Source organism: Phyllobates terribilis, unplaced genomic scaffold (genome assembly GCF_046119375.1).
Source record: "Phyllobates terribilis strain yellow unplaced genomic scaffold, ASM4611937v1 Scaffold_7__3_contigs__length_470593459, whole genome shotgun sequence".
NCBI classification, from domain to species: domain Eukaryota; kingdom Metazoa; phylum Chordata; class Amphibia; order Anura; family Dendrobatidae; genus Phyllobates; species Phyllobates terribilis.
This window is the reverse complement of record NW_027362767.1, coordinates 425,752,260-425,772,236: the sequence shown is the minus strand read 5'-3', so window position 1 is coordinate 425,772,236 and position 19,977 is coordinate 425,752,260. Positions and strand designations below refer to the sequence as shown.

Genomic DNA, 19,977 nt, shown 5'->3' with positions numbered 1-19,977 from the left:
ACACGTCAGAGGCGTCTTACCGCTCGGAGGTGGCTCTTTGCCCCATCGTTACTGGATCCCGTGAGGGCAGGGATAGATCCATTACACGACGGACCCCATAAGCGCCAGATGGACCCCACTGAGCACCGATACCGAGTTATACTCTATATGAATCTCCCAGAAATCCATTTTATATACAAATAGTATTTGTTGATTATGAAGACATGACGTAAAGGAATAAGGGTTATAAATAGGAAAAAGGGGCCATAAATAAGTGTGTTCCATAGGGGGGATATAAATAATTTATGGGTTTAAGGGGTCAGCGCTTCAGATCTACAGGCATCTCAATGTCATTACTGCGGCAGGAACCTGGAAAAGATGAAGAAATAAGATGGAGATTCACTAAATAAGCAGAGAATCAATGGGGCAATATAGGAAAAATGGTGGGTGACAACGAAGGTGGGGAGAGGCGCGAGAGGTGGGGAAATAATTTTTTCAGGAAGCCTCTGGGCCTTATGTCTGGGTCCGTGTGTCACAGGCCATGATGCACCGACCGACCCGAACTCAACAGTCTCATCTAATATATATAATTGTCTTATCCCGTCTGTCTGTCTGTCTGTCTGTCTGTCTGTCTGTCTGTCTGTCCAGGAAATCCCACGTCGCTGATTAGTCCGGCAGCGGCCAATCAGTGACGCGGGATTTGAGAACAAGATGTCGGCCGTTAGCGGCTTACCCTCACCCGCTCACCCTCGGACGCTCAAGCTCTGACGCTCTGAAGCTCACGCTCGGACGCTCATGCTCTGACGCTCATGCTCTGACGCTCATGCTCTGACGCTCATGCTCTGACGCTCATGCTCTGACGCTCACACTCACGCTCAGACGCTCACGCTCGGACGCTCACGCTCGGACGCTCTGAAGCTCACGCTCGGACGCTCACGCTCTGACGCTCACGCTCTGACGCTCATGCTCTGACGCTCACACTCACGCTCAGACGCTCACGCTCGGACGCTCACGCTCGGACGCTCAAGCTCGGACGCTCACGCTCTGACGCTCACGCTCTGACGCTCACGCTCTGACGCTCATGCTCTGACGCTCATGCTCTGACGCTCACACTCACGCTCAGACGCTCACGCTCGGACGCTCACGCTCGGACGCTCACGCTCGGACGCTCTGAAGCTCACGCTCGGACGCTCAAGCTCGGACGCTCACGCTCTGACGCTCACGCTCTGACGCTCATGCTCTGACGCTCATGCTCTGACGCTCACACTCACGCTCAGACGCTCACGCTCGGACGCTCACGCTCGGACGCTCAAGCTCGGACGCTCACGCTCTGACGCTCTGAAGCTCACGCTCGGACGCTCACGCTCGGACGCTCGGATGCTCACGCTCAAGCTCGGACGCTCACGTTCACGCTCTGCCGCTCACGCTCTGCCGCTCTGACACTCACGCTCTGACGCTCACGCTCTGACGCTCACCCTCAGACGCTCACCCTCAGACGCTCACCCTCAGACGCTCACCCTCAGACGCTCAAGCTCTGACGCTCACGCTCGGACGCTCAAGCTCTGACGCTCACGCTCGGACGCTCTGAAGCTCACACTCGGACGCTCACGCTCGGACGCTCACGTTCACGCTCTGACGCTCACGCTCACGCTCTGACGCTCACACTCACGCTCTGACGCTCACGCTCTGACGCTCACGCTAGGATGCTCACGCTCTGACGCTCACGCTCTGACGCTCTGAATCTCACGCTCGGACGCTCACGCTCGGACGCTCATGCTCTGACGCTCATGCTCTGACGCTCATACTCTGACGCTCATACTCTGACGCTCACACTCAGGCTCGGACGCTCACGCTCGGGCGCTCAAGCTCGGACGCTCAAGCTCTGACGCTCTGAAGCTCACGCTCGGACGCTCACGTTCACGCTCTGACGCTCACGCTCTGACGCTCACACTCACGCTCTGACGCTCACGCTCTGACGCTTACGCTCTGACACTCACGCTCTGACGCTCACGCTAGGGTGCTCACGCTCTGACGCTCACGCTCGGACGCTCACGCTCACACGCTCACGCTCTGACGCTCACGCTCACACGCTCACGCTCTGACGCTCACACTCACGCTCTGACGCTCACGCTCTGACGCTCACACTCACGCTCTGCCGCTCATGCTCGGACGCTCACGCTGACGCCCGGACGCTCACGCTCGGACGCTCACGTTCACGCTCTGACGCTCACGCTCTGACGCTCACACTCACGCTCTGCCGCTCATGCTCGGACGCTCACGCTGACGCCCGGACGCTCACGCTCGGACGCTCACGTTCACGCTCTGACGCTCACGCTCTGGCGCTCACGCTCTGGCGCTCACGCTCGGATGCTCACATGCTCACGCTCTGACGCTCACGCTCTGACGCTCACACTCTGACGCTCACACTCACGCTCGGACGCTCACGTTCACGCTCTGACGCTCACACGCTCACGTTCACGCTCTGACGCTCACGCTCTGGCACTCACGCTCTGGCGCTCACGCTCTCGCTCTGACGCTCACATGCTCACGCTTGGACGCTCACGCTATGAAGCTCACGCTCTGACGCTCACGCTCACGCTCTGACGCTCACGTTCACGCTCAGACGCTCACGCTCGGACGCTCACACTACGAAGCTCACGCTCTGACGCTCACATGCTCACGCTCTGACGCTCACATGCTCACGCTCGGACGCTCACGCTCTGACGCTCACACTCACGCTTTGACACTCACGCTCGGACGCTCACGCTCGGACACTCACGTTCACGCTCGGACGCTCACGCTCACGCTGACGCTCTGGAGCTCACGCTCTGGCGCTCACGCTCTGGCGCTCACGTTCACGCTCGGACGCTCACGCTATGAAGCGCACGCTCTGACGCTCACACTCACGCTCTGACGCTCACGTTCACGCTCTGTCGCTCACACTCTGACGCTCACGCTCTGATGCTCCCGCTCACGCTCTGACGCTCACGCTCGGAAGCTCACGTTCACGCTCTGACGCTCACACGCTCAGCTCTGATGCTCTGACGCTCATGCTCACGCTCTGATGCTCTGACGCTCACGCTCTGACGCTCGCGCTCTGACGCCCACGCTCTGACGCTCACGCTCTGAAGCTCACGCTCTGACGCTCACGCTCGGACGCTCACGCTCGGACGCTCACGCTCTGATGCTCTGACGCTCATGCTCTGAAGCTCAAGCTCTGACGCTCACGCTCTGATGCTCTGACGCTCACGCTCGGACGCTCACGTTCACGCTCTGACGCTCACGCTCTGACGCTCATGCTCAGACTCTGACGCTCTGACGCTCACGTTCACGCTCTGACGTTCACGCTCTGACGCTCATGCTCTGAAGCTCAAGCTCTGACGCTCACGCTCTGATGCTCTGACGCTCACGTTCACGCTCTGACGCTCATGCTCAGACTCTGACGCTCTGACGCTCACACGCTCACGTTCACGCTCTGACGTTCACGCTCTGATGCTCTGACGCTCACGCTCTGATGCTCGCGCTCTGACGCTCACGCTCTGACGCTCACGCTCAGACTCTGACGCTCTGACGCTTATGCTCTGACGCTCACGCTCTGACCCTCACGCTCTGACGCTCACGCTCTGAAGCTCACGCTCTGACGCTCACGCTCTGATGCTCTGACGCTCACGCTCAGACGCTCTTGCTCAGACGCTCTTGCTCAGACGCTCACGCTCGGACGCTCACGCTCTGACGCTTACGCTCAGACTGACGCTCACGCTCAGACTCTGACGCTCACGCTCTGACGCTCACGCTCGGACGCTCACGTTCACGCTCTGATGCTGACGCTTTGACGCTCACGCTCTCGCTCTGACGCTCACGCTCACGCTCTGACGCTCACGCTCGGACACTCACGCTCAGAAGCTCATGCTCAGAAGCTCACGTTCAGAAGCTCACGTTCAGAAGCTCACGTTCAGAAGCTCACGTTCACGCTCGGACGCTCACGTTCACGCTCTGACGCTCACGCTCTCGCTCTGACGCTCACGCTCTCGCGCTCACGCTCGGACGCTCACGCTATGAAGCTCACGCTCTGACGCTCACATGCTCACGCTCGGACGCTCACGCTATGAAGCTCACGCTCTGACGCTCACGCTCTGACGCTCACACTCACGCTCACGCTCTGACGCTCACACTCACGCTCTGAAGCTCACACGCTCACGCTCGGACGCTCACACGCTCTGACGCTCACGTTCACGCTCAGACGCTCACGCTCGGACGCTCACGTTCACGCTATGAAGCTCACGCTCTGACGCTCACATGCTCACGCTCTGACGCTCACACGCTCTGACGCTCACGTTCACGCTCAGACGCTCACGCTCGGACGCTCACGTTCACGCTATGAAGCTCACGCTCTGACGCTCACATGCTCACGCTCTGACGCTCACATGCTCACGCTCGGACGCTCACGCTCTGACGCTTACGCTCAGACTGACGCTCACGCTCAGACTCTGACGCTCACGCTCGGTCACTCACGCTCACGCTCTGATGCTGACGCTCGGTCGCTCACGTTCACGCTCACGCTCTGATGCTGACGCTCACGCTCTGACGCTCACGCTTTGACGCTCACGCTCTGACGCTGACGCTCTGACGCTCACGCTCTGATGCTCACGCTCTGATGCTCACGCTCGGACACTCACGCTCGGACGCTCACGTTCACGCTCGGACGCTCACGTTCACGCTCTGACGCTCACGCTCAGAAGCTCACGCTCTGATGCTCACATGCTCACGCTCGGACGCTCACGCTCGGACGCTCACGCTATGAAGCTCACGCTCTGACGCTCACATGCTCACGCTCACACTCACGCTCTGACGCTCACGCTCTCGCTCTGATGCTCACGCTCTCGCTCTCACGCTCACATGCTCACGCTCGGACGCTCACGCTCGGACGCTCACGCTATGAAGCTCACGCTCTGACGCTCACATGCTCACGCTCGGACGCTCACGCTATGAAGCTCACGCTCTGACGCTCACGCTCTGACGCTCACACTCACGCTCTGACGCTCACGCTCTGACGCTCACACTCACGCTCAGACGCTCACGCTCGGACGCTCATGTTCACGCTATGAAGCTCACGCTCTGACGCTCACATGCTCACGCTCTGACGCTCACATGCTCACGCTCGGACGCTCACGCTCGGACGTTCACACTTACGCTCTGACGCTCACGCTGACGCTGACGCTCACGCTCGGACGCTCACGCTCGAACGCTCACGCTCACGGTCTGGCGCTCACGCTCTGGCGCTCACGTTCACGCTCTGACGCTCACGCTCTGACGCTCACACTCACGCTCTGACGCTCACGCTCTGACGCTCACGTTCACGCTCTGTCGCTCACACTCTGAAGCTCACGTTCACGCTCTGACGCTCACACGCTCAGCTCTGATGCTCTGACGCTCACGCTCTGATGCTCTGACGCTCACTCTCTGACGCTCGCGCTCTGACGCCCACGCTTACGCTCTGACGCTCACGCTCTGAAGCTCACGCTCTGACGCTCACGCTTGGACGCTAACGCTCGGATGCTCATGTTCACGCTCTGACGCTCACGCTCACGCTCTGACGCTCACGCTCTGATGCTCTGACGCTCATGCTCTGAAGCTCAAGCTCTGACGCTCACGCTCTGATGCTCTGACGCTCACGCTCTGACGCTCACGCTCTGACGCTCATGCTCAGACTCTGACGCTCACGCTCTGATGCTCTGACGCTCACGCTCTGACGCTCACGCTCTGATGCTCTGACGCTCACGCTCTGACGCTCACGCTCTGACGCTCTTGCTCAGACGCTCACGCTCGGACGCTCACGCTCGGACGCTTACGCTCGTGAGCGTCCGAGCGTCAGAGCGTGAGCGTCAGAGTCTGAGCGTAAGCGTCAGAGTCTGAGCGTAAGCGTCCGAGCGTGAGCGTCCGAGCGTGAGCGTCTGAGCAAGAGCGTCTGAGCGTGAGCGTCAGAGCGTGAGCGTCAGAGCATCAGAGCGTGAGCGTCAGAGCGTGAGCTTCAGAGCGTGAGCGTCAGAGCGTGAGCGTCAGAGCATCAGAGCGTGAGCGTCAGAGCGTGAGCGTCAGAGTCTGAGCATGAGCGTCAGAGCGTGAGCGTCCGAGCGTGAGCGTCCGAGCGTGGACGCTCACGTTCACGCTCACGCTCTGATGCTGACGCTCACGCTCTGACGCTCACAGTTTGACGCTCACGCTCTCGCTCTGACGCTGACGCTCACGCTCACGCTCTGACGCTCACGCTCTGATGCTCACGCTCGGACACTCACGCTCGGACGCTCACGCTCGGACGCTCACGCTCAGACGCTCACGCTCATGCTCTGACGCTCACGCTCGGACGCTCACGCTCGGACACTCACGCTCACGCTCTGATGCTCACGCTGATGCTCTGACGCTCACGCTCGGACGCTCTGACGCTCTGAAGCTCACGCTCGGACGCTCACGCTCGGACGCTCACACTCGGAAGCTCACGCTCAGACGCTCACGCTCTGACGCTCATGCTCGGACACTCACGCTCTGACGCTCACGCTCGGACGTTCACACTCACGCTCTGACGCTCATGCTCTGACGCTCACGCTCGGACGCTCAGACTCGGACGCTCACACTCGGACGCTCACGCTCAGACGCTCACGCTCTGATGCTCACGCTCGGACGTTCACACTCTGACGCTCCCACGCTCACCCTCACACGCTTCCATGCTCACCCTCACATGCTCACCCTCACACCCTCACATTCTCACCCTCCCATGCTCACCCGCTCCCACGCTCACCCTCCCACGCTCACCCACTCCCACGCTCACCCTCCCACGCTCACCCGCTCCCACGCTCACCCTGTGCTAGCCGGTCATCTCCCGGCTGCTCGCAGCAGAAGTACCCAGACCGGCGGCCTCGCTCCCCGGTCCTCCAAAATTCATTAGGGGCCCCGGGGGGATACATTGGGGGGTTAATTTAAAGTAGTGCGCAACCCATTTAAACACTGCTTTGCTGATTAGTTGCGCCCGGTCAGCCGCATACATATTCTAGAATACCCGATGCGTTAGAATCGGGCCACCATCTAGTAGGTATATAAGAGGCCGTCATATTCGGGTCAAGAGATCCACAACCAGTCCGTTCTTGGACCATGACACACTGATTTAGGAATCTGGCCAAAAATTGTACTTGTCTTACATGAGATTACACATGAGAAAAACAAGAAGGGGCCAGGGCCATGGAGTACCTGAGGAGTCACCCCTGGGAACACAAGGATGGGGCGTATGGAAATCCATCTGCCCGATCCTTCTCTCCCCCGATATCTGTGCTTAGAGGAGAGTCGACAGGCCCCCATAAACACTACACGTTGGGCTGACATTTAATCTAATGTGTTTGCCGGCAAAGTACCATCAGAGTCACATTTAAAAGTAGTGATCAGGTAACACCATTAATACTTTGGACAAGTGGTGGAGGTGATGGGAAATTTCCCCATGGATATTACCTTAAAGTACCTTTTGATGTGTCATAGAGACATGTATGAAGTTTTGAAGTCAGAAGTGAATTGTAGTGGTAAAAGAGTAGCTGAGAGACCCCCAGGTTCATGGGTATCACCAGTGTCACATCCCTACCGGGACCTGCTTCAGCGACGCCCGCCTTCATCACCGGGCATCACTGTATTCCTTCTGCAGGCAGGCCCGGTGATGGAGGAGCATCGCCCACTCAGTCAGGGAGAATGGTTGTGGGGGCTTTCCAGAACCTCAGCAGGACTAATCTGCTCCCTGCTGTGGCCAATGGGGCAGCACCACACCTTACTTAAACTCCCACTGGGAGTTGCCAACTATAAGTGTTTACTTAACATGGTTTTTACCTTCTGTCAATGTTGTTTGAAACTCATTGCTGACCCTGGACTTACTTAACCTCCTATTTGCCTGAAGATTCTGCCTCTGACTCCATCCTCATAGTTCTGACCTCCTTTACTTCCTGACTTCATCCCTACCTCCTGACTTTGTCTAGTATCTGCCGTCCTTGGTGTTGACCCAGCTAGACAAACTCCCTATGCCAGTTCACTCCACCTGCCAGCAACAACTCCATGGACACAACCCAAGGGACCCTGTTGTAAGTCCAGATCCCTGTGTAGGGGTTATAAGATTTTTCTAGGGTCGATCTGGGACCTGCTAAATGGAATGGCTTAGATCTGAACTCTGTTACTTCCTGATTTCATCCCCGACTCCTGACTTTGTATAGTATCTGCCCTCCTTGGTGTTGACCCGGCTCATCAAACTCCCTTTGCCAGCTCGCTCCTTAAGCCAGCAGCAACTCCATGGACACAACCCAGGGGGCTCTGTGGTAAGTGCAGATCCCTGTGTAGGGTTTGAAGGGTTCTTACAGGATTGACCTGGGACCTGTTAAACAGAATGGCTTGCGCAAAGTCTGTCCGTGTAAGTCCTATTTAAAGCTGCTGGATTTTCCACATACAGTCCACCCTTACAGCCAGTCACTTACATTCTCCAATCTTCTCCTCCATGTACATCAGTTGATCACTCAAAAAATCCACCCGGTCCAAACTACGGATTTTTTCCCAGAATTCCTGCACCTGCTCCGAGCCGATCTCCGACAGTTTAATGGGGAAGAGTCTCTGCAGAGCGGAGAGGGCGCTGTCCAGCTTCTATGGAAGAGGAAGAGACACATCTTGTTATGGCAGTTTGCGGCTTGACCAAAAGAACAGAAAAAAAGGGACTACTTAAATGAGACCTCAGTAGGGAGATGGGGTCATGAAGGAAGAGCGATTTATGGATGGTTATCAAGTCCATATATCCTGAAGGACTCAAGGACTGCTGCTGTCCCTGACACTGGTCCTTGCCTGGTTAGGTCCTCTGAACCTTTTTCAGACTGGTCATTTCCTTGAATTGGTATCGAGACACACACATACATTGGTCATACGTATAAAGGTGAAAAAAAGGAACTAAACCGAGCTTGACATATGCAGCACATACATATAAAAGTGAAAAAAAGGGACTAAACAGAGCTTCACATATGCAGCAGGAGGTCCCTGCCCTGTTCATATTGGACATATTAAAGGACATGTCTGGTTTCGAATATAAAGAGGAAATAGAACGTGGCTACAAAGAGTGACTCCTGCTCTGGAGGACCCAACACCTCCAGGTACTACTTGGACAGCCATAGTAATGCTTAACTTAGCCTGTGGTGGTGCTGCAGGGACGTATAACACTTGCTCTCAGGTCATCCTGACGATTACAGCTCATCTCTGGGGGTTACACTAGTGGAAAACCTTGTTACAGCTTATTGTTGAAGGACCCTTCAAGCATAAAACTGATCCTAACACTCAGGGGTCGAGGTTTATAGATCTTCAAGTGTTCTCTACTAGAGGAGCTTAATGAAAGGAAGCGCATCCTCACACCCCGAGCAGCATCAGGTTCCAGTAACTTCACCCTTACCAGACATCCTGTGCTTTCTTGGCTGAGCCTCAGTTTCCTGTTAGCGGTGTGCGGCTTAAAGGGGAACTCCACCAAGCTCCACTGCTGCACATGAAAGCTTGATTGTTTTTATTGAGTAGCTACAAATCTATACAAAGAATTGAACTGCCTTCATTTAATGGGGTATTCCCAAAATCGAAAGCTCTCCCCTATCCTCGCCTTGAATGATGCGATGGAAAGGTGCGATGTTCTACATGGGACTGCTGGAGAAATCCGAGTACACAGCTCAACTATTTCTGGTAGTCCTATACTCAATAAATGGAACAGAGGTCAAACAACTCTTTAGCCCCTTCCTAACGAAGGACGTACATGATATTGCTCCATACATGGCGGGTGCCGGCTGTGCTATTCAGCCAGCAGCCGTATGACAGCAGCGACCAGAGATAGCTCTGATCGCTGCTGTTTAACCAATTAGATACCACTGTGAGTACCTGACCCAATCATGGCGTGCCAATGGTTTGTCACAGCAGTAGGGGAGTTACTGAAGACCCCCATCACCACCATCCTTGTACTCCAATTAAGCCCAGCCTGTGATCTTCACAGAAGCAAAACTAAAGTATTGCAGTATATAGTACAAGCGATTCAACAATCACAGGTTAAAATTCCCAAGGCCATATAATCAAACTGTAACCAGGGGTCGTTTGTTGTATGTGGCCATAGAGACACATAGATGTGCATCAGAGCTGTGTACACTAAACGGATGTGTTGTTCTGTTATCACTCACCTGCTCCAAGGAGCTAACAAGACCGCGGAGATCCTGCACCTCATTAGACAGCTTATTTGAAGAATCTGCCAAGAAAACATAAAACAAAGGGACGCACCATTATAGAGACACTTTATATATGTCATTTTTAAAGGGGTTGTCCAGAATCAGAAAATCATGGCAGATTTTTTTCCCCCCAGATACGGTGCCACACCTGTGGATGGGTTGTGTCTGGTATTACAGATAGACTCTATTAAAGTGAATGGGGGTGAGATGCAGTAAAGTCCACAACCTGTCGACAGATGTGGTGCTGCTTTGGAAAGAAAGCAGACATGTTTTTAAAATCGTGGAAACCCCTTTAAATGATATAGTCTTTTATAGTGTATCAATTTCCGGGACTACTGGGCCAGACATCCAAGTTTGGCCCCCCCCCAAATCCACCCCATCCTTCCCAGGTTTGCTCCACCCTGCCCGAAGTGCCCCCGGCCCACCTCAAAAACACCCACTTTTGGATGGGGTTTACAGGAACCCTGTCCTGTTTCAGTCCATCATTTCTGAGAAATCCTGGGATAGTGTACTTAAAGGGGTGGTCCACTTTTGACTCCTCCATATTCCATAACCACATTAAGGTATTTGCGGTATATAAAGAAAGGTTCTGCAGATTACAATCACCTGCAGATAACGCAGACTTTATTTTTTGGCTAAGAAAAAACCCCAGACACTCAGCACATAAACCCCCATGGAGATCTACTATAGTCCCTCATTTGAGAACTTTGTGGCGTCCCTCTCATTTACCCTAACTTATCTTCTTCTGAAGAAACATTTCACTGAGAGACACAATGTCTTTAATCCCTTGAAACCATGACATCATTAAAGCAAAGTATCACTTTAAGATTTAAAGGGGAGTTTCATCTGCTTTAAAGTGTATCTCCGGAGGTACTCTAGGTAATCTCCCATCAGCCTATGTGCCGACTGTCCCAAACTTGCTGGGAATGTCCTGATTTTTAAGAGACAGTCCTGGGAAATGTGTCATGTCCTGGAATGAAAAGGGGTGGGGCTCACACAATCCCCGCCCACAAGTGGGTGGTTCCAGTTAGGATTGAGTTCAGAGGGGCAATGAGGTGGGACTAAACACTGATGTTGGTAACACTGCGGGAGACAACACCACCACAAGATGGCTGAACACTGCGTGACGTTTCATGCTGGGCCTCATGTATTAAAACTGTCATCTTTGTTGGCCGTAGCAACCAAATAGAGCTAAGCTTTTATTTTACCATAGCAACCAGATATCAGTTTTCATTTTACCATAGCAACCAATCAGAAGTCAGCTTTCATTTTATTATTGTAACCAGTCAGAGACCAGCTTTCATTTTTACCATACAACCAATCAGAACTCAGCTTTCATTCTAGAATTGCAACCAATCGGAGCTCAGCTCTCATTTTTACCATACAACCAATCAGAGCCCAGCTCTCACTTTACTATAATAACAAATCAGAGCTCAGCTTTCATTTTATCATAGGAACCAATCACAGTTGTTTTCATTTTACTATAGCAACCAATCAAAAGTTAGCTTTCATTTTATTATTGCAACCAGTCAGAGATCAGCTTTCATTTTTACCATATGACCAATCAGAACTCAGCTTTCATTCTAGAATTGCAACCAATCGGAGCTCAGCTCTCATTTTACCATACAACCAATCAGAACTCAGCTTTCATTTTACCATACAACCAATCAGAGCCCAGCTTTTATTTTACTATAATAACAAATCAGAGCTCAGCTTTCATTTTATCATAGGAACCAATCACAGTTGTTTTCATTTTACCATAGCAACCAATCTCAGCTCAGCTTTCTTTTTATCATAGCAACCAATCGCAGCTCAGTTTTCATTTTACCATAGCAACCAATCAGAGCTCAGCTTTTACTTTATAAACTGCTCTAATAAAATGAAAGCTGCGCTGTAATTGGTTGCTATGGGCAACAAGGATAGTTTTTCTCTTGGACGGTACTGATAAATTTGCCCCATTAAGTGTCTTGAGGCCGAGTACAGGAGAGATTCACCACACACAAGTGTTTACATTCATGACTGACGACCTCCGTGCCATAACCCACCACCAGCTCCTCCATCTTGGCCGTGAGGGCGACCTTGCTTACCTTCAGGTTGCTGGGCCAGCACTGACACTTGGGGCTTGTTCTCCTTGTTTTTCATACAGAATTTTCCATCTTCTCCCAGTGTATATCCCGGGTGACAGTCACAGCGGTAGCCGCCCCTCGTGTTGATGCAGAGTTGGGCGCAATAACGGGTCGGGCGCCGACACTCATCTATATCTAAAGGAAGATGCCAAAATATTGAGGACATTTTTACGTTTTTGTTAGATATTTAGCTGCAGAATGAGTTAACAGAGAATCTGTCAGTGAGCTCAGCTTGTAACTTTTTTATCCGTTTTGTTCCAAACTCCTCTGAGCTGATTTATGACCACACCTAAAGTTCAGCCGATCTTTGATGTGGTCTGTGGTTATATTTGTTTTTCAATGTGTTTTCGCCCCTCCAGAGGCCACAGTATGACGTGTACGGAGGCTCGGGGCTTTAGGGAATTCTGGTTTCCTGTTTCATTCTAATAACAGAAATATAGAATTCATGCATGAGGCTTAAAGGATCCCACTGACTACAATGGGGTCAGTCTGGTTTCCGTCATGTTATACATCATTTCACTAAAAAAAAAATCCCACCGCGCCGTGTCCATCATTTTACTAGAAAAATAGTTTAGTAGGTATTTTTTCCAGTAAAATGGCCACACGATGACAAAAACCCGTCAAACCCTATTATAATCGTTGGGGTCCTTAGGATGAAGTGTGTGTCCGCCATGTGACGGACCCCTAATGGAGATGGACCCCAGCTTAAGGCCACGTTCACACATTTACTATTGGGTCAGTATTTTACATCAGTATTTGTAAGACAAAACCAGGAGTGGGTGATAAATACAGAAGTGGTGACGTGTTTCTATTATACTTTTCCTCTGATTGTTACAAATACTGATGTAAAATACTGACCATGTGAACGTGGCCTAACAGTAACACCATCATGTTCCTTGTCTATGACTTACCCACATGGCAGTGTCTTCCTCCCCACCCTGAAGGGCAGCGGCACATGTTGGGTTTGACACAAGTCCCACCGTTCTGACAAGGTTTACGGCAAATAGCTGGATGAGGAAAGGAACAATAAAGATGGCGAGAAAAAAAAATATAAATATAAAAAAGAACATGGAAAAAGCACAAACATAAGGACAGATAGGGATCCCCAGTCCTAATGAGAACAGATCCCAACAAGCATAGGGATCCCCAGTCCTTATGAGAACAGATCCTAACAAACATAGGGATCCCCAGTCCTAATGAGAACAGATCCTAACAAACATAGGGATCCCCAGTCCTAATGAGAACAGATCCCAACAAACATAGGGATCCCCAGTCCTTATGAGAACAGATCCTAACAAACATAGGGATCCCCAGTCCTAATGAGAACAGATCCTAACACACATAGGGATCCCCAGTCCTAATGAGAACAGATCCTAACAAATATATGGATCCCCAGTCCTAATGAGAACAGATCCTAACACACATAGGGATCCCCAGTCTTAATGAGAACAGATCCTAACAAACATAGGGATCCCCAGTCCTAATGAGAACAGATCCTAACAAACATAGGGATCCCTAATCCTAATGAGAACAGATCCTAACAAACATAGGGATCCCCAGTCCGAATGAGAACAGATCCTAACGACATAGGGATCCCCAGTCCTTATGAGAACAGATCCTAACTAACATATGGATCCTCAGTCCTAACGAGAACAGATCCTAACAAATATAGGGATCCCCAGCCCTAATGAGAACAGATCCTAACAAATATATGGATCCCCAGTCCTTATGAGATCAGATCCTAATAAACATAGGGATCCCCAGTCCTTATGAGAACAGATCCTAACTAACATATGGATTCTCAGTCCTAATGAGAACAGATCCTAACAAACATAGGGATCCCCAGTCCTTATGACAACAGATCCCAACAAACATAGGGATCCCCAGTGCTAATGAGAACAGATCCTAACAAACATAGGGATCCTCAGTCCTAATGAGAACAGATCCTAACAAACATAGGGATCCCCAGTCTTTTTGAGAACAGATCCTAACAGGCATAGGGATCCCCAGTCCTAATGAGAATAGATCCTAACAAACATAGGGATCCCCAGTCGTAATCCCAGTCCAATCCCCCCCTTTCACAGCACGCACTCTCATAGCTATAGAAGGCAAATCTGCAGCTGCGTACCCCTCCTCTCCCCTCTCTACTATTTACTGATTTCCATTAGAAGGATTTTTTTGGGGGATGGAGGAGTTTATGGATCGTGAAGGTGGGGGGATCGGGACCAGAGGCTACTGGAAGCAGGCGAGGAAGCATAATCCAACCTAAGGACTGACACCACCTACAAGTTGACCTTCCTCCTCCTTCTTCCAGTCCTCCCGGCATGTCTTTTTCTGTCTTTTTCTTAGTCCTCTATGGGGTTTGTCGGTCACTGTGACATCCAGGGATTGCTGATATAAGCTGTCGATGTTATAAAGTCCAGAGGACATGATACTTAAAGTGGACCTAACATTATTTTTTTTTCCTAGGACACCAGCAGCACAGAGGATTTGTAGCGTTTTTTCTAAGGGAGTAATATTCTGTCCCTCCAGTAGGGAGCAGGATGGTTCTCTTCCCATGCATCCATCTCCTATGCCTGCTGTCACCACCAGGGGGCCGATCCATTGTGCTAAGGACAGACAGCTCCTTACACATCACCCTCTGGTGGTGACAAGAAGCACTGGCCATGGTAACACTTCCCAGCTCTCACCTTCCTCACAGGACTCAGAATTTGGATCCTTTTTCTTCCACCCCGAGCAACAAACGGAATTTACTTTAATGATTTCCCTTTTCACCTGTCGGACTGACACGGAGTACACCGTCCTGAAACACAGATACAATACACCGGTAAATGACACATCCGCTCTGCATGGATGTGCACAGTGTCTCTGCTGCACCACCTTCACTAGCCTGCGGCTGCAATACCGGACACAGCCTGTATACAAGAGGGGCGCTGTTCCTGAAAAAAAAATGAAACACAGATTTCTAATATTGGACTAAAACTGTATTTTAAGGCCCAATTCATTATTGCATTTGCGTCTTTTTTTGTCTAGTTTTTGGTGTTTTATGCAAAAAAACGACAGTGAATACCACAAGACAAAAAAAAGTGACTTGAGAAAACCCTCAAATGATGACCGGGGCCTTAATGTCCCACCACCACCCATCGGCCATCTTACCTGTAGGTGCTGCAAGTGCGCTGACCCCGACACATTGTCAGATAAGGCTGATAGAAAGGCTGAATGAACGTCTCATTGTGAGTAACTGGGATTTTCTCCACCTGCCTGGAACAGACCCCTGTAAAAGAGCTGCAGGACAGCACACATGTCACCTAGGTCTGGACTCATGAATAGACCCCCATGGTATACTAAAAATTCCCCTATGGATGCCCCTGTTTTTTGGGGTTCTCAAAAATTGTTATCTGTCGCACATTAGCCTTCATATTTATCTGTACGTCATATGCGGTATATATCAATCCCACCCTAGTGAAGTCTACAAAGTAATTCATTGTGGAGCAGCCCTGCCACCTAGTGGCCACCTGCAGAACAGGCAGTATATGTGGAGCAGCCCTGCCACCTAGTGGCCACCTGCAGAACAGGCAGTATATGTGGAGCAGCCCTGCCACCTAGTGGCCACCTGCTGAACAGGCAGTATATTTATTTATTTTACTCACTTATATAGCACCATTAATTCCACAGCACTTTACAGACTTTATGGGCACTGTCCCCATTGGGGCTCACAATCTACATTCCCTATCAGTCTTTGTAGTGTGGGAGGAAACTGGAGAACCCGGAGGAAACCCACGCAAACATGGGGAGAACATACAAACTCCTTGCAGATGTTGTCCTTGGTGGGATTTAAATCCAGGACCCCAGCGCTGCAAGTGCTAACTACTGAGCCACCGTGCCGCCCTTGTATGTGGAACTACCCTGCCATCTAGTGGCCACCTGCAGAAAAGGCAATATATGTGAAACTACCCTGCCACCTAGTGGCCACCTGCAAAACAGGAAAAATTATGTGAAGCCGAATTAGATGCAATGGTAATTTCTGTGTATGCTCGGGGGTCGTAGGACTCACAAAAAGGTTCCTCAAGCCTCGTCCTGGCAGCTGTTAAACAGCTCAGATCCATTAAAGTGACTGTGGCTGAGCCGCAATACCACGCACAGCCTGCAGACGGGGTGGCACTGTTTATTGAAGATAACAGCTGTGTTTTTCTAAACCTGGACCGCCCCTTTAATAAGTCCATCAATGATAACAGGGAACAATTTGCTTACCTGGGCCCTTGTGCCTGCACTGACACTCCCACCAGTAAGACGAGGGTCGACCAGACGGACATTGTGACTGCTGGACCCACCTATGAATAATGATAGAAATAAGGGGTGGAGTAGTGCTGTAAATACTCTATAATGTAGTCGTAGTCAGTGCATTATGCACCGCTTGGGAATTGCTCTTTAAGCGATTGTATAATGTGGTCATAGTCAGCGCATTATGCACCGCTTGGGAATTGCTCTTTAAGCGATTGTATAATGTGGTCGTAGTCAGCGCATTATGCACCGCTTGGGAATTGCTCTTTAAGCGATTGTACAGTGAATTCTATTGGTGTTTTATAGTATATAGCCTAATAGTAATCTATTGAGAACCCACAATATATCTGATAGTAAGGGCCCGGATCACATACACAGGGGCCCCACATAAATACGTGGCCCATAGGGGGTGCAGCTGTGAATACAATGGTCGGAGGTCCGAGCGGTTCGGGATCTGTCACTGACATCGACACTGGGAAAACATCAAAAACTTTGCAAAATGGAAAATGTACTTTCCTTATCAACATCTTTTCCCTTCTCGGTCCTCTATTTCCTGCTCTGTTCACATGTGGAAACCAGAGGGATCACTGTGAAGAGGAAGCCACGTGGGCAACGGGCGAACAAGCCGCGGATCGGGGGGAAAAAGCTTCACCCAGGACATTAAAAAGGAAAAATAAAAAAAATCTGAAAAAAAATATTATTTTTTATAAATTCACAATGGGGCCCCCGGGAGCCCCCAAAAAGGTGATTTTGACCCTAATTTTGGCATTTGATGAGACCCCGCTCTAATAATGGGATGTGGGCACCGGACCCTCCTGCTACAGGTGGTTAGCGGTGTGCTGGGGTCAGGAAGCTCCTGAAAGGGGCCTCATTTTTGTAGTTATTGTGTTTCCCGTCCTCTTCACATATTAATGACTGAAGCAAAATCACAATTAAGTCAGACGCTTGTGTTTTGTGAGCTGCGCTGTAGTAACAAAAACCAAGGCAAAAAGCAAAAAATAGTGAAAAATGCAACAAAAAAGAAAAATATTGTAATAAGATTGTACTGGAAAAAAATAGGAAAAATGCCCTGTGTGAACACTGCCGTAGGATATGAGTCCGCACTGTACCCGTGTACTCGCCCCGTATTATGGAGATATTCTCCCCTACAAGAATCTAGAATATTGGCACGTAATAACATTACAATCAATGATGGCAAAAAATGTCAAAAAATTATACAGTGGAAATAAAAAAAGTCAAAAATGGGAAACATTGAGATGTAGCAGAGCTGGGATTTTACATAGGACTGCAGGAGAGCCCAGCTCTGCTACATCGGTAGTAGCGGATAATACGGGATGTAGGTAGCGGTATGAATGCACTCACTGTGACAAGTGTGAATGTCCAGTCGCCGCTGTCCGGGCTGAATAATCTCATGTTGTGCCCTGCAGAGAGGAGAGGGATTGTGAGGGGAGGAAGTGCACGCCCCGCAGACACAATCATACTCGCCCCGTGCCGGAGACTCCCCTCGTCTGCTCAGGACAGGCGCCCACTTCAGTGCCAGCTATACCCCCTTCTGTAAAATACTCCATATTCCCTTTAACCCCTTTACAACCCAAAGTGGTTTGCACGTTAATGACCGGGCCAATTTTTACAATTCTGACCACTGTCACTTTATGAGGTAATTACTCTGGAACGCTTCAACGGATCCCCCTGATTCTGAGATTGTTTTTTCGTGACATATTGTACTTCATGATAGTGGTAACATTTCTTCGATATCACTTGCGTTTATTTGTGAAAAAAACGGAAATTTGGCAAAAATGTTGAAAATTTAGCAATTTTCAAAATTTGAATTTTTATGCCCTTAAATCAGAGAGATATGTCACACAAAATAGTTAATAAATAACATTTCCCACATGTCTACTTTACATCAGCACAATTTTGGAACCCACATTTTTTTTTATTGGGGAGCTATAAGGGTTAAAAGTTGACCAGCGATTTCTCATTTTTCCAACAAAATTTACAAAACCATTTTTTTAGAGACCACATCACATTTGAAGTCACTTTGAGGGGTCTTTATGACAGAAAATACCCAAAAGTGACACCATTCTAAAAACTGCACCCCTCAAGGTGCTCAAAACCACATTCAAGAAGTTTATTAACCCTTCAGGTGCTTCACAGGAATTTTTGGAATGTGGAAGAAAAAAATTAACATTTAACTTTTTTCACAAAAATGTTACGTTAGACCCAATTTTTTTTATTTTCGCAGGGGTAACAGGAAAAAATGGACCCCAAAATTTGTTGTGCAATTTCCCCTGGGCACGCAGATACCCCATATGTGGGGAAAAAACACTGTTTGGGTGCACGGCAGGGTTCAGAAGGGAAGGAGCGCCATTTGACTTTTTGAATGTAAAATTTGCTTGAATAATTAGCGGACGCCATGTTGCATTTGGGGAGCCCCTGATGTGCCTAAACAGTGGAAACCCCCCACAAGTGACACCATTTTGGAAACTAGACCCCTCAGGGAGCTTATCTAGATGTGTGGTGAGCACCTTGAACCCCCAGGTGCTTCACAGAAGTTTATAACACTGAGCCGTAAAAATAAAATTTTCACATTTTTCCCACAAAAATGTTCTTCAGCCTCCACTTTTGCATTTTCATAAGAGTAACAGGAGAAATTCCACCATGCTGCTTGTTGTGCAATTTTCCCTGAGTAAGCAGATACCCCATATGTGGGGGAAAACCACTGTTTGGGCGCACGGCAGGGTTCGGAAGGGAAGGAGCGCCATTTGACTTTTTGATTGTAAAATTTGCTTGAATAATTAGCGGATGTGCCCCTGATGTGCCTAAACAGTGGAAACCCCCCACAAGTGACACCATTTTGGAAACTAGACCCCTCAGGGAACTTATCTAGATGTGCGGTGAGCACCTTGAACCCCCAAGTCATTTACAGAAGTTTATAACATGGAGCCGTGAAAATAAAAAAATCAAACTTTTTCCACAAAAATGATGTTTTAGCCCCATTTTTTTATTTTCACAAGGGTAAGAGGAGAAAATGGACCCCAAAAACTTTTGTGCAATTTCTCCTGAGTACGCCAATACCCCATATGTGGGGAATATACAGTGTTTGGGCGCACGGCAGAGTTCAGAAGGGAAGGAGCACTGTGTGACTTTTTGAACGCAAAATCGTCTGGAATCGAGAGCGGACGCCATGTCGTGTTTGGAGAGCCCCTGATGTGCCTAAATAGTGGAAACCACCCACAAGTGACCCCATTTTGGAAACTACACCCCTCAAGGATTTTATCAAGGGGTATAGTTAACATTTTGAACCCAGAGGTACGACACAGAGTTGACGTTTT

At 50.2% G+C, this 19,977-nt stretch overlaps 1 protein-coding gene across 1 annotated transcript; it reads right to left on the bottom strand.

Annotated features, from left to right (window-relative positions):
* Positions 1-167: 167 nt before the first annotated feature.
* EGFL8 (EGF like domain multiple 8) lies at positions 168-18,147 on the bottom strand. The gene is made up of 9 exons (XM_073641880.1): positions 18,005-18,147; positions 16,613-16,692; positions 15,518-15,646; positions 15,052-15,164; positions 13,273-13,368; positions 12,323-12,496; positions 10,191-10,255; positions 8,475-8,637; positions 168-348 (listed from the first exon to the last, which is right to left on the bottom strand). Exons 1-9 carry the CDS (start codon positions 18,119-18,121, stop codon positions 299-301), a joined length of 987 nt encoding a protein of 328 aa, XP_073497981.1. The 5' UTR covers positions 18,122-18,147; the 3' UTR covers positions 168-298.
* Positions 18,148-19,977: the final 1,830 nt, after the last annotated feature.

Coding starts and splice junctions, on each gene's coding strand:
- EGFL8 (XM_073641880.1), bottom strand. CDS start 18,121: ATGATTGTGTCTGCGGGGCGTGCACTTCCTCCCCTCACAATCCCTCTC. Junction 13,369..15,051: donor TTCTGAGTCCTGTGAGGAAG/GTGAGAGCTGGG, acceptor TTCCTCATCCAG/CTATTTGCCGTAAACCTTGT. Junction 12,497..13,272: donor AGGAAGACACTGCCATGTGG/GTAAGTCATAGA, acceptor ATCTTCCTTTAG/ATATAGATGAGTGTCGGCGC.